This window comes from Gadus morhua, chromosome 14 (genome assembly GCF_902167405.1).
Source record: "Gadus morhua chromosome 14, gadMor3.0, whole genome shotgun sequence".
In the NCBI taxonomy this organism is placed as follows: domain Eukaryota; kingdom Metazoa; phylum Chordata; class Actinopteri; order Gadiformes; family Gadidae; genus Gadus; species Gadus morhua.
In genome coordinates, this window is record NC_044061.1 from 20,877,658 (window position 1) to 20,890,110 (window position 12,453).

Here is a 12,453-nt window from a genome sequence, read left to right on the forward strand (position 1 = left end):
GACTCCATTGCGAGCACGGCTCTACAACGGGCTCGTCTCTTGGGAGAAGAACCCATTCTAAATTCTAAATGCTTATCACCAAAGCGTTGCCTCAAGGGAGTGAGAACTGTGTGAGAGAGTGGATCTCAAGGATGTTTTTCTTCGACGTCTCTATTCTAAAGGCTTACAGGTTTCCCTACCTTCATGGGCGTGGCGTATATATAACAGTCCCAACCATCCGGTTACTTTCTGGCCCCGCGCACCTCCTCATAGTTTGTGGAGGTGGTGCTCTACAATCTACTTCCTTTAGTAAATCTACTAAGGTTGTATCAGCGATGTTGGGTGACTTAACTTGTGTTGGTATTTGAAACAACATCCCAAACAAACAAAGCCAGATCGCCCCTCCCTTCCGTGTTTCGTGCATCCAGTAAAAACTATCATGAACGCAGCGCAAACCCCACAAAACCCACCCCATGTCAGTGATTGATTGGAATGCTATTTATTTTGGTTTTGAGTAGTTGGTAGCACCATTTGTTTTTGTGTACGATCTCTGAAAATAATCTGGCTACAGAGACGCGTTTTTTTTGATGGCCTGCTTATTGAGCGGGCAGCTGGTGGATCGCGAGGAAAGATCAGATGAATGTGATCATTTATGTTTCAGACTAGAATGGCTGATACAACCTTTAAGCTTATCTTTGTTGTCACCTGGGTGTAGGCGTGTCTTCTTTACCATTCCGCCCATGCCAATACAGACTGAGATTTACCTCGTTAAATCCGACCCTGTAGGCGTGGCTTCTTCCCCATTCCGCCTATACCAATATAAACAGAATTTTTACCTTTATTCGACAGATGCTTTATGAACCACATCCATAGTGAACATCAGTTTACCTTGTATCTCTTGATAAAGCACCTTTATACACTTTACCACACTTCAAGTTATACCTAGCCCCGGAACCACAAACAACTCAGCGGGCCGTGTTTTCTCAGTCAAGGTAAACCGCAACATTAATTCCTTAAAATTTTTTCTTATTTATTTAAACTTTCAGTGGGCTTTTTGATCAATGGTTATAATCAAGCAGTGGCACTAAGAAAAGAGAGCAACTTCTTTAATTCTTCATCTATCTCTTTTTAGTAAACCTTCTGCAAAGCAGGTCTCCAGATGGCACAAGTCAGGTTGATAAACATTTCTAATACCAATGTATTAAAGTATGTAATTGTTAGCCTTGTTTTTCTTTTATTGAGTTACATGGCTTATCATTTTAGACTATTGAATCCATTTCATGTCTGTAGGATTAATAAAGTATTATCTTGCATATGATCTAAAACAGGATCCAGGATTTGCTCAGTGATGGGGAAATAAACTACCTTTCTGGTAGAAAGCTTTGTGTTCAGAAATGTCTGGTGAAGAACAACATTCCTTGTACTTTGGTGAGTGTGGTGCAGAACTGACATAAGTCTATACTGTCTTGTGTGTAGTAACTCAGTGAGCCTGCTTTGTCCATGTAGAGTAAGGTACCCAACATCGCTATACTTGGCTCTGGAGGGGGAGAGCGAGCCATGGTTGGACTGCTGGGCTCCCTGTCCCAGATGGGGGAGCAGGGGCTTCTGGACGCTGCCCTCTACATGAGTGGTGTCTCTGGATCAACATGGTAGGTCAGGTCACCCGATACTATGGAAAACAAGGAGTTCTTATTTTTTCTACTAACCGCAACAGCAATAAAAAAATGGGGAGAGACATGAGGTTGAGGTTCTGCTGGGAAGATGGACAAGGAAGGTGTGGGGAATGAAGTGATTGCAGATGGGAGCAAGATTTGTATATCAAGGGAAGAGTTATGACCTCTGGTGGAGAATGGCAACTCAAGGACAGAGCCAGACTGTGAAATTTCTGAGTAATGTACTTAAACATGCTGTCGGTAAGCTTTTAATTATTATATTATTTTGGTAACTTGTCAGTTATAGTTAAATTCTTTGTGATTATATCTGTTCTAGTTAACTGCGCCTGCCTCTGTATGAGTCAATTTCCATTTTGAGACTACTGCCGGCTCACTTGTGACCAATGAGGGCATCTCTTCCCTTGCTCCCTTAATGTTCTTCTCTGCTTTCTCCATTTTAAACTCTTGACTCTGACCTACAACAGCTTTAAATGTGCTTTCATTAAGGTATTCTGCTTAATTACAGGTGCATGGCTTCTCTTTATGAAAAGGCTAATTGGTCATCAGACATGGAGTACATAAAGGTTGTTGCGGAAAGACTTGGGCACGGCAGTGTCAGCCTAAAGGACAGAGTTTTGCATCTGATCGGATATTATCGAGCAAATGCAAATTTCTCACTGACAGATGTCTGGTCTGCACTGGTAGTGCCTGCGATTGTCAAGAAAGTAGGACAACAATAATCAAAATATAATTCTAATGTACATTTCTATAGCATACTTCTATCTTGGGAAATTATTTATTTGGATCCATATTCCTCCTCAGATAGACAAATCGACCCTCTCAAACTACCAAACGTGCCATGACAAAGATCCATATCCCATCTATACAGTCATCAACCAGGACTGCAAATACGAACATTTGCAACGCGGTAATTATCAAATATCAGTGTGGTCAATACATTTCTATTTGGCAGTTGGTTTTGGAAATTTCCAGTAATGGAATTGAGACTATCACAAGGTTTCCAAATATCCAATACCAATACCCAATTATCAGTGTGGTTGCTACTGCAAGCACATCTACTGTTCTTCTTAAGTTTTCTTTATTCCGTTTGCATGTTTTTTGGGCAGTTAAAAGCTCTTGCATACTTTTAGCTACAGAAACCCTTCAACAATCAAAACGTCCAGCTCTTTAACGACGTGATGGCCATCTCTATTTTACACATACACACGCGTGCGCCCAAATGAATGCGGGCGCACGTGTGTTTATGTGTAAAATAATTAATGAAAGCAGGCGCGCTTGTGTGCGTCCATCTGTATAAACACACGCAAAATAAACATGAACCGCATAATACAGTCCATGGCAATTTATATTAACAGGGGGACACATGCATATTAGGAACACAAGTCGATAACCATAATGCATACAATACTGGTAAGAAACGATGTTTGTTAATGTATTGCGTATATATCATTAAATAGAATCACAGTTACCGCAAATCATATGTGTGTTAAATTTTCTTTGTAGAAATTTATTTGCGGACTAAGTACTTCTGAGGTTGTAGAAGAAAACGCTATTCCATGTGTGAATTACGCCATATTGTTTGGCCATAAACAGCCATTTGATGTTTGAAATTATGTGGTCATGCATCTGTCTCATCGGAGACTGCAAACGCACTGTCAAAATATCAACTCCTCAAATTCAAATGCGCTCATGGCTCTAAAAGGGAATGGGAGATGGCACTCTCATTGGTTTATTGCACGTTACGCCCAAACCACACCTATGGGTAATTAGGCTACTTCAGACCAACCCTTTTTAGATTTGCGCCGGGCGCAAGAGTCATTTATCCGCCGGTAAAATAGCAACATCGCTACAGAACCATCCCCAAAGCTACTTGCGTTTTGCGCTTCTAACTTGCGTTTCAGACTTTTAAAACAGGGCCCGAAGTGACAGAGACGGAGCCTTCCACCTTCTCTGACACTTGAACTATTTCAGACATCATAACTAGGTCAATATTCAACGTTAACCTTCATTCAAACCATTTAACAAACCAATACACTTGTATCTTCAATAATCAGTAAAACGAATTTCAATAACCTTTATACTTTTTTCAGAATCACAGTTTTAGTTCCATATCAGCTTCGTTTTCAGTTGGTCCCCTTGATTAACGGAGGGCGTGCACTGCAGGCAGTGTTGCCTGATGCACACACTCCCGCAGTTAGTTAGGATGAAACGCATTCTTGTTTTCATCTGTAATTCTGGATGTATTTGATCAATTCATCAAGTTAATTAAGATTTAGAGCAGTGACATCACTGTTTGATAAAATGTGGCGAGCACTTTATTCATTAAGCATCATAGTTGACTTGGTTCTTAACGTGTTTGACTGTACAGAAACCTTCTTTGAGCTAACCCCCCATGAGGCCGGGTACACTCTAGCTGGAGCCTTTGTGGAAACCGCCTATTTTGGAAGTATCTTCAACAAGGGCGTTCTGACAAAGCCAAAACCTGAGATGGACATGACATATCTTCAAGGTATGTGAAGAGAACAACTACAAACTGCCGTTGCTACCTTCAACTTCATTGTTATTTTAACAATCTGCCTTTTCTTAGGTCTTTGTGGAAGTGCTCTTGCTGACAAGGAGGTCATTCTGAAGATATTGAAGGAATGGCTTGAAGGTATGCCAAAGTATATCACACATTGTATCACAATAGCAAACATGCTGTTTGTAACATGTTATCAGTATGCACTAACACATGTTGTCTTTAGGTGGGGAAAACATGAAGGCATTAAAGGACCACAAGGGTGTTCAGCTTCTTTCTACTGTGGTAGACCTTCAGCTCTGCCAGTACACCGGCTGTGACCCTGCTCCTCTGCTTCAGACCACAAATGAACTGCTACTAGGTGACACTTAAATACAAATCAATACAATCTTTTTCTCTATCGTTTTGCTGATATTGGTCAAATATTGTTGTTCATTGTAATTGTTGATTTCACTGTTTCCTATTGTGTACAGGAAAGATGGGTTTGGATGGCTCTATGCTGCAATTGAACTTCGATGGGAAGAACAGCGCAGACCAAAACAAACAGATTCAGACAGTCACTTCAGCTGCCAGCAAGTTCTTTTTTGAATGGAACAAGGATTTGGTCGATCTTGAGGTTAGAGAGGAATTGGATGTTTTTGTGAAGACCCTTGATAAAGTAACTGAGAAGTCACCCGATAAACTAGTTGGAGGTAATTTATCCATCCATTCCTCCATCTATTCATCCATCCATCTATCCATCAATCAATTCATTAATTTTCTATATATGTGGTGCAGGTGGCAGCAAGGTGGGTGAACTTTTGAAGAAGTTCATCGACAGGGTCGAAAGTAAGTGTTACTTATTTTCTAAGATTTCCATCTATTAAAGCAATAATTTGTTTATTATTTATTTATCAGGGGCCATGCACAACACCAGACTTAGCTTCAAGCTAGTCTTCCTCTGTGGTCCCTGGGTAGAGATACAATAATATAACATACAAATACAATATGTCACGATGTAGAAGCCCTACAGGCATTTAGAACTGGTTTAAGATGTGGAGTCTGATTTCCGTGTAGGATGAGTTCTTTGTATTGATTTGATGTCGTAAAATAAGTCACCTCTCACTGACTCTGGTATTTCTTGGTTCTTTCTCTGTGCGAGACTAGACACCTTTTTAATGGAGGAGGGGCAAGATCATTATATATATAATATAATAGTGTTATCATAAATACAATGTTGATGTTTACGTTTCTTTAGAAGAGGCAGTGGCGTTGCAGAGCCATGCTGGGCCGAGGTTAATACTCCAGGTGTTAGAACTGTACTACGGCATCCACAGAGAAGAGGACTGGACTCATTTGGTGGTTGAGTTGAATACCCTTCTCAAAGGTACCATCTGCCAGGGACTTCAACTTAGAACTTACTCATATTTCTAGTCTTACAATCTTGAACCTAGATCTTGAGATCAATCCAAGTCATTTATATTATCTTTAGCAATCCAAGCAAATGCATGATGAAACTATTGGTTGCATTATTACAATTCTCATTATTTTATAAATGCTGTAGGGAAGAAGACGGTGAGCGGTAGTGATTTGATGATCAACGAAGATGAGTGGCTCGAAGCAGATCTAAATTCCAGGAAGAAATTGGCACATGGACTCTCATTGGAAATTTGCAAATCGTTCTGGAGTTGGTTTCCAGACTTGAAGAATGGTACAAATCTACTGTTTGCAGTATTTTTTAGTTGTATTCCTCATTGAAACAAATCCATTGAATTGCAGTGAAACATTTCAATATTCTATTGCTTTGTTTTCAAAGCGATCTGGGATTACATCGTCAAGAAAATAATGCAATTTTTGGAATGGTTGCTGAAGTATTGGATTTGGGGAACAAATTACAATTACCTCCACAGAATGAACGGTAGGCCTTCAGGGTTTATGATGTGTTCTCTGAAATCAATGCAGCAAACTGTATTTTCATTCAAGGTTGACAAAATATATTCCATGTATTTTAGACATGGACTAACATATTTCCTGTTTTGACTTAAGCTCCACATATTGACAAAAGGCTTCTGCAGAGTGAAACCACTCACTTTGAAGATGCCGGTTTGCTAGTCAACTCTCCCTACATGAGTGCACTGAGACATGAACGAGAAATAGATCTGATCATCTCCTTTGACTTCAGTGCAGGAAATCCAATGGAGGTAAGAAGTCCACAACTGAAAAACATTCAAATCCCTGGCAGAAAATGGTTGGAGGTGATGGAGAAGATAAAACAAACTTGCTTGCTTAAACTCCCCACATGCAAAAAGGTGTTACTCTGTGATTGCAACGTTTTGTCATATATCATCTGTGAAAATCAGAATATTAAGAACCATCGGTTTTTTACCCGCTCAATGCAAGTAAATCAAACAGAGTGATACACATTTTAGGCAATTCCCTTTTCATGTATTTGACGGTGAGGAAGTGAAATAATGTCCATGTAAAGATCAGATCAGTGGGTAACAAATATTGTGCTTGTAAGGTTGCAACCTACTGCATTTATTATGTTTTCTGTTGAAATATTAAAGCAGAAATTCAAGAAGAAATATTTACATATTAGTTTAATGATGTAATGCATCCATATTGAAATCTTTGTTTCTTACAGATGAAATGGCTTGCTCTTATGTTAAGCTGCATTTATTAATTTTATACCTTTTCATTTCACAGACTTTGACTGAAACAGCTGAAGAGTGTAAGGATTTGGACATCTCCTTCCCAAAGATCCAGTACACAAAAAGTGACGTGAGCTCCCCGAAGGGTTTCTATGTGTTCAAGGGGCTGAAGAAAGCCCCCACTGTAATCCACATTCCCTTATTCAACGTTGACAACTGTGGTAGGTTATAATAAAGTAAACAGAATCTAAACATATTGAACCAAGTGTGTTCAATTCACTGAGTCAAATGTTGTCTGATGTGTTCAGGGAGCAAGTTGGAGGATTACAGAAAGAAGTATGGCACATTCCAGGGTGCTTACAGCCCAGAGATGATTGAGGATCTGATAAAGAAGGCCGGTGAAAATGTCTTAAACAACAAGGAGACCCTGTTGGGGGTGATCAAGGACATTATCGAGCAGAAGTTATCCACTTCTGCTTGAAAAAAGCTCCAATGCTTTTATTGTTTACTCTTATTACTTAAATTGTTTTTCTGGAAATTGAAATGTGTTGAAATACAATATGCGTTAATCCTTGTAATCAAGATATCTATTTGGTAACGAATTGTAAACATAACCTGCAGTACATAATATGAACGAAATAAGAGATAATGTGATTTCATTTTCTGTGATCGGCTATTTTATCTTCAGTGCTCAAAATGTTTTTTCATATCTATCACCAATAAAGACAAGCTCCAACATTGATCACTAGAATTGAATTGCATCATATTATTTTATCTGATTCTTTGATCTGACTATTTCATCGTTGCTCTAATAAACGCAATTCCACCAAAACATCCTGCATCTGTGGAGGAGGTCGATGATATTAAACAATCACTCGACTGTTCGAAAACAGCAGAACAGCATCATGCGCTTGGTGGAGGAAGTTGAAGAACTAAGGCTACAAAACTCAGAGAAGGACAAGCGGATAATTTGCTGGAGAACAAGGTGGGTGATTTGGAACAGTATACCAGTATATGAACAACAGCATTGTCACTGTACTGGAGACCAAACCCTGCACATATGCGTGGGCATTAACAACGCTGAACGGAGGGGAGATGAGCGAGCAGGACGCGACATATGTCGACCTTGGGTGTCTTCAAAGGCGCCTCTAAATTATTGTATGTATTAATGTATTATTATTATTATTATTATTATTATTATTATTATATGTGGAGCAACAGGTAACGGCGTTCCTCCACGCAAAGGGGATTGAGTTGGACACTGTTAACATTGAGGCCTACCACCGGCTCCCATGGAGAAACAAGAAGGATAAACCAGTCATAATAATTTGGTTTGCCAACAGGAAACACAAAGCTGAACTGCTGAAACAGGGAAGACGACTGAAGGGCTCAGATGTGTGTTTGAATGAAAACCCGAATGGCCCGATTCCTGAGAAGCAGAAAAAAATTCAATCAATAATATAATATTGACCTTTTGATTCCAATAAAACATAAAATGACGGAACAATTCATCAATACTATGTACAGTACGGGTTCATATCCTACAATAACACCTATTAGAATAACTTCTCATTCGACAACAGTAATAGACAATATATGTGTGTGTATATATATATATATATATATATATATATATATATATATATATACAGCACGCGTACTGCTATACAGTGACATCAGTGAACATTTGCCGTTTTTTATTGTTTATCACTGTAATTATAGGAAACCTAAGAACTAGGGCTGTAACGATACGCGTATCAAACCGAAAATCGCGATACTCAAAGCCACGAACCTGTCTCGCGGTGTGAGAAGGCAGAAGCGCGATACGCCCTTTCTAACTCTGCGGTCAAATTGTCCGATTGAAATTTGCTAATAATTTGTCTAAATAATAGTCTGCTGACAGCGCCCCCTCCTATCGATGCCGTAAGTATGCGACTGCAATCCTCCGTGGCTACGGAGGATCGCATTTCTCCACAGCCGTCGAAGTGCTCATATGCGATATGAACGACATTTATCCAGAGGGGGCCTGTGTGATCCTGTCTCTAGTGTTTTGTGTGATTTGACTGGCAGTTTGTCTGCTTATAGGTCGGAATGAAGCGGCCACCGATTATTGACAGGATGGGTACTTTATTCTACCGGACTCGTTCGCTTCTTCACTAGACACACGCGCTACCGCTCGCTCTCCTCGCTCGTCCACTCACTCGCTGACGTCACTCACACACGCATACGCACATTGCCATTCTGGCGCACACACATATGCTACTCGTAACGCCTCGTTATTGCGACGTTAATGACATTCAGGTTTTTCTCCATCTATTGAAAGTTAGGCTATTAAACATGTTGCATTCTATACGGCCTGATTATGTCATTATTTAAGCTACATAGCCTAATAAGAAGTGCTAATAAGGATATTTGACTAAACCAACCAAACAGTTGAAAAAAGCATCCTCCCACACGTTATTTCTTTATTCATTTAGCTATACTTTAATAGTATTCTTTCTGTTCAAATCTGTTCAGTGTTCCAAATTATTTGTTATTAAATGTTACATTAAGTTAATTGGTATGTGTTGTTTAAATAAAATGCTTTTTAAATTTCAAAAAATCGTGGGATGTATCGAACCGTGGGTCAAAAATCGTGATACAAACCGAATTGTGAGTTTGTGTATCGTTACAGCCCTACTAAGAACACCATGAAGTCATTTTAAACACAAAATACTAACCCGAATAAAACATTACTGCATCAAAGAATGACTTACTGAAACTGAATTGGAGGGTAGTATATGAGGTAGAAGATACTGACAAAGCATAAAATGGATTTCTTAATGTTTTTAAATCACTTTATGACAAAAACTGTCTGGTGAAACCATAGTGATGGACAAAAACAGAAAACTAGTCCGTGGATCACTAAGAGTTTAAAAAATGCCTGCAAAAAGAAAGATACACTGTCTAGAAAATGACAGTGTATCGAATTATATCACACACACACACACACACACATGCAGAACACACACACACATACGCACACACATGCAGAACACACACACAGATACACACACAGATACGCACATACAGATACAGAACATACGCACGTACAGATACAGAACATACACACACACTTATACACACACACACACACACACAAATGACATTCATACAAATACATTCGTATCGCACATGCTCTCATATTGTTGTTTTTCCCTTGTATTCTGTTCTTGTTTGCCCTCAGAAGATAACCTTTTCACAAGCAAAGTCTCTGTGATGCTATTTTGTAACTCAAGGTTGATGATATGCAGAGGCGCCGCATCCCATTAGGCATACCAGGCAACTGCCTGGGGCCCCGCAATTGTTTGGGGGCCCCGGGCCACGGGGGGGGCCCCCTAGAGCCAAAAAAAAAAAAAAAAAAATCCACGTTATTTCCTCACAGTATAAAGTCTATTGTTAATTATATCGCGTTAGTAAGGAACTTTGCCATACAAACACGTACATACAGCCTATTTGACTGCAAAGATGCATTGTTTGAAAAATTGCCATTTCACAACCAGCTAAATCTGCTCCTCTCTAAAAGTAATGTGGAATGTTTCTAACCAGGCAGGTGAATGACAAGCCCTATAATCCTGCCCTACAGTTGGTCAGTCAAAGAGGCTAAAAGTTAACTGAAATAATTGCCATGCTCTAACTTCTTTACCCCTTACGATGGACAACAATGGTTGACGTTCCCTCATCCGCACAGGAAGCAGAGTGGTCAATCTTGCACCAATCGTATCTCCGCCTCAAATCCTGTAATCGTCCTGTGTGGGTTACTTCAGCCCAACCCCAGAGGAAATGCATTATGGGAAATCCGAAAGGATCTGATAAACAATGGTCATGGGTTCAGCCAAGAGTATATTTTAACTCCTTCTCCCGCTCCCTCATTCGTTTCTATTACCTTTTCTCCTCCCACTGCCTTCGTTTCTTGATCCCCTCTTTCACTATGCTCCAAATCCCTAGAAAATGAGCCTCCATCTTTAATGATGCAGTTCCTTCCTCTATTCCATTTCAATTCATTCTATTTGATTTGAATTGGAATGCCCTTTCTCCCTCTATTTCTTTCAGTTATTCTATGCAAACCTTACCTCTCCTCTAACTGCCTTCCTATGCTTTCTTTCTTCCATTACCGACACTTAACCTATTTTGCTGTAGTACTGTGGTGTAGCAACCCTTCATAGAAACCTTGGTTCATTACAGAGTGACCTTAGCAAAGGTTTTTGTTCATTATTATGCCATTTGAACCTGTGTGCATTACTTCTGTTGCTCTAGATACATTATCATTATTTTTCCTCAATCTGGACGTCTCGAGCTTCCTTTACACACACAGACACACACACACACACACACACACACACACACACACACACACACACACACACACACACACACACACACAGTGTTTCAGAGTAGGTCAATTGAAAATAGAGCGTTCCAGTTGCTTATCCCTAGCTTCACCGGGGCATCTGAAACACCCACCCCTCCTCCTAGTAATACTGTATTGAATGCAAGTTCATTGTTTATCATGACCCAATTGGAGTGTGCGTGGACATAGCGAAACGGGCAGGCTAGGCAGAAAGCGTCAGAGTCCTGTAACAGCAGTGTGGTCACCTCTTGGTCACTGAAATAAGCCCAACACGAATAAAGAAACCAAAGTTAATCCTGCAAAGCGTTAATCAAGGTTGTACACAACATTACACAGTGACATTAGTGAGCTTGTTTACAAAATACAACAAGCGGGCTGAAGTTCAACCCACCGCAACCATTGGAGATATATGAATGTATAATTGTTTAATTGGTGGTAAGAATATAAGTTTATCTGAATTTTGCTGGACACAGATTTATTCCCATTGTTTATTATTTCGGTTTTTTTCTTATGGTTAACCAGATTTATAAATTCATATGTGTAATACTGAAGACGGCCAATAGGTGTCCCCATCTCACCACTAAGGGGGTTGGCCGTCCATGGAATTCGCACTTCCTATTTGAGTTTCTCAGAAGAAGAAAAGCGAGGGAAGCGCGGGTAACTAGAACAGGCACCCTCATTAAAATATTTGTTAGGGCAGCAGACAGCTAATATTCAAGCTGACTGCTGCCCTTATTTGGTGCATCCCGCGATCCTATATTGACGGGTGGGCAACATTCACATTTAGCAGCCCCACTCATTGGTCGAAGTGGGTGGAGGTTTTTGCACTTTTGTCTAGCGACACGGTTGAATAAAGATGACAGTGTCAGCAAGGTAAGTTCCGTTATCGATGTGATGGGAAGCAAATCTAAGAAATGTTGAATTTTGTTTCAATTTGAGGAAGAAGAGAGAACTAAACCTTGAGGAACTTATAGAAATGCGGAAAAAACATGTAGACAAAAGAAAATGGCCTGCCTGGCGACGTGGGCAGACTAGTGAGACCAAGCTCGGGTCAAGTAGCAGTTTTGCGTGGTAATAACCTGTTGATTCCTGGAATAAACCCCCCACAAATGAAGGAACAAAGTTGATCATGCATAACTTTATTTAAGTGTGTACACAACATACAGAAGGGCAAGTTTATGCGGCCATCTGATATTTAAACATGTTGACTTTTGAAGAGAGATGCAGACAGTGAGATGGGGGTTCATTTTAGGAATAGGCCTA

The 12,453-nt window shown here is 39.9% G+C and overlaps 1 protein-coding gene across 1 annotated transcript; it reads left to right on the forward strand.

The window, feature by feature from the left end:
• Positions 1-808: 808 nt before the first annotated feature.
• Positions 809-7,548, forward strand: LOC115559240 (cytosolic phospholipase A2 gamma). Its single transcript, XM_030378019.1, has 17 exons — positions 809-971; positions 1,112-1,152; positions 1,308-1,407; positions 1,486-1,628; positions 2,158-2,356; positions 2,454-2,559; positions 4,021-4,161; positions 4,240-4,305; positions 4,397-4,531; positions 4,644-4,862; positions 4,948-4,998; positions 5,408-5,536; positions 5,714-5,860; positions 5,966-6,067; positions 6,196-6,350; positions 6,856-7,021; positions 7,109-7,548. Exons 2-17 carry the CDS (start codon positions 1,139-1,141, stop codon positions 7,279-7,281), a joined length of 2,046 nt encoding a protein of 681 aa, XP_030233879.1. The 5' UTR covers positions 809-971; positions 1,112-1,138; the 3' UTR covers positions 7,282-7,548.
• Positions 7,549-12,453: the final 4,905 nt, after the last annotated feature.

Coding starts and splice junctions, on each gene's coding strand:
- LOC115559240 (XM_030378019.1), top strand. Junction 2,357..2,453: donor TGCCTGCGATTGTCAAGAAA/GTAGGACAACAA, acceptor ATTCCTCCTCAG/ATAGACAAATCGACCCTCTC. Junction 6,351..6,855: donor GTGCAGGAAATCCAATGGAG/GTAAGAAGTCCA, acceptor TTCATTTCACAG/ACTTTGACTGAAACAGCTGA.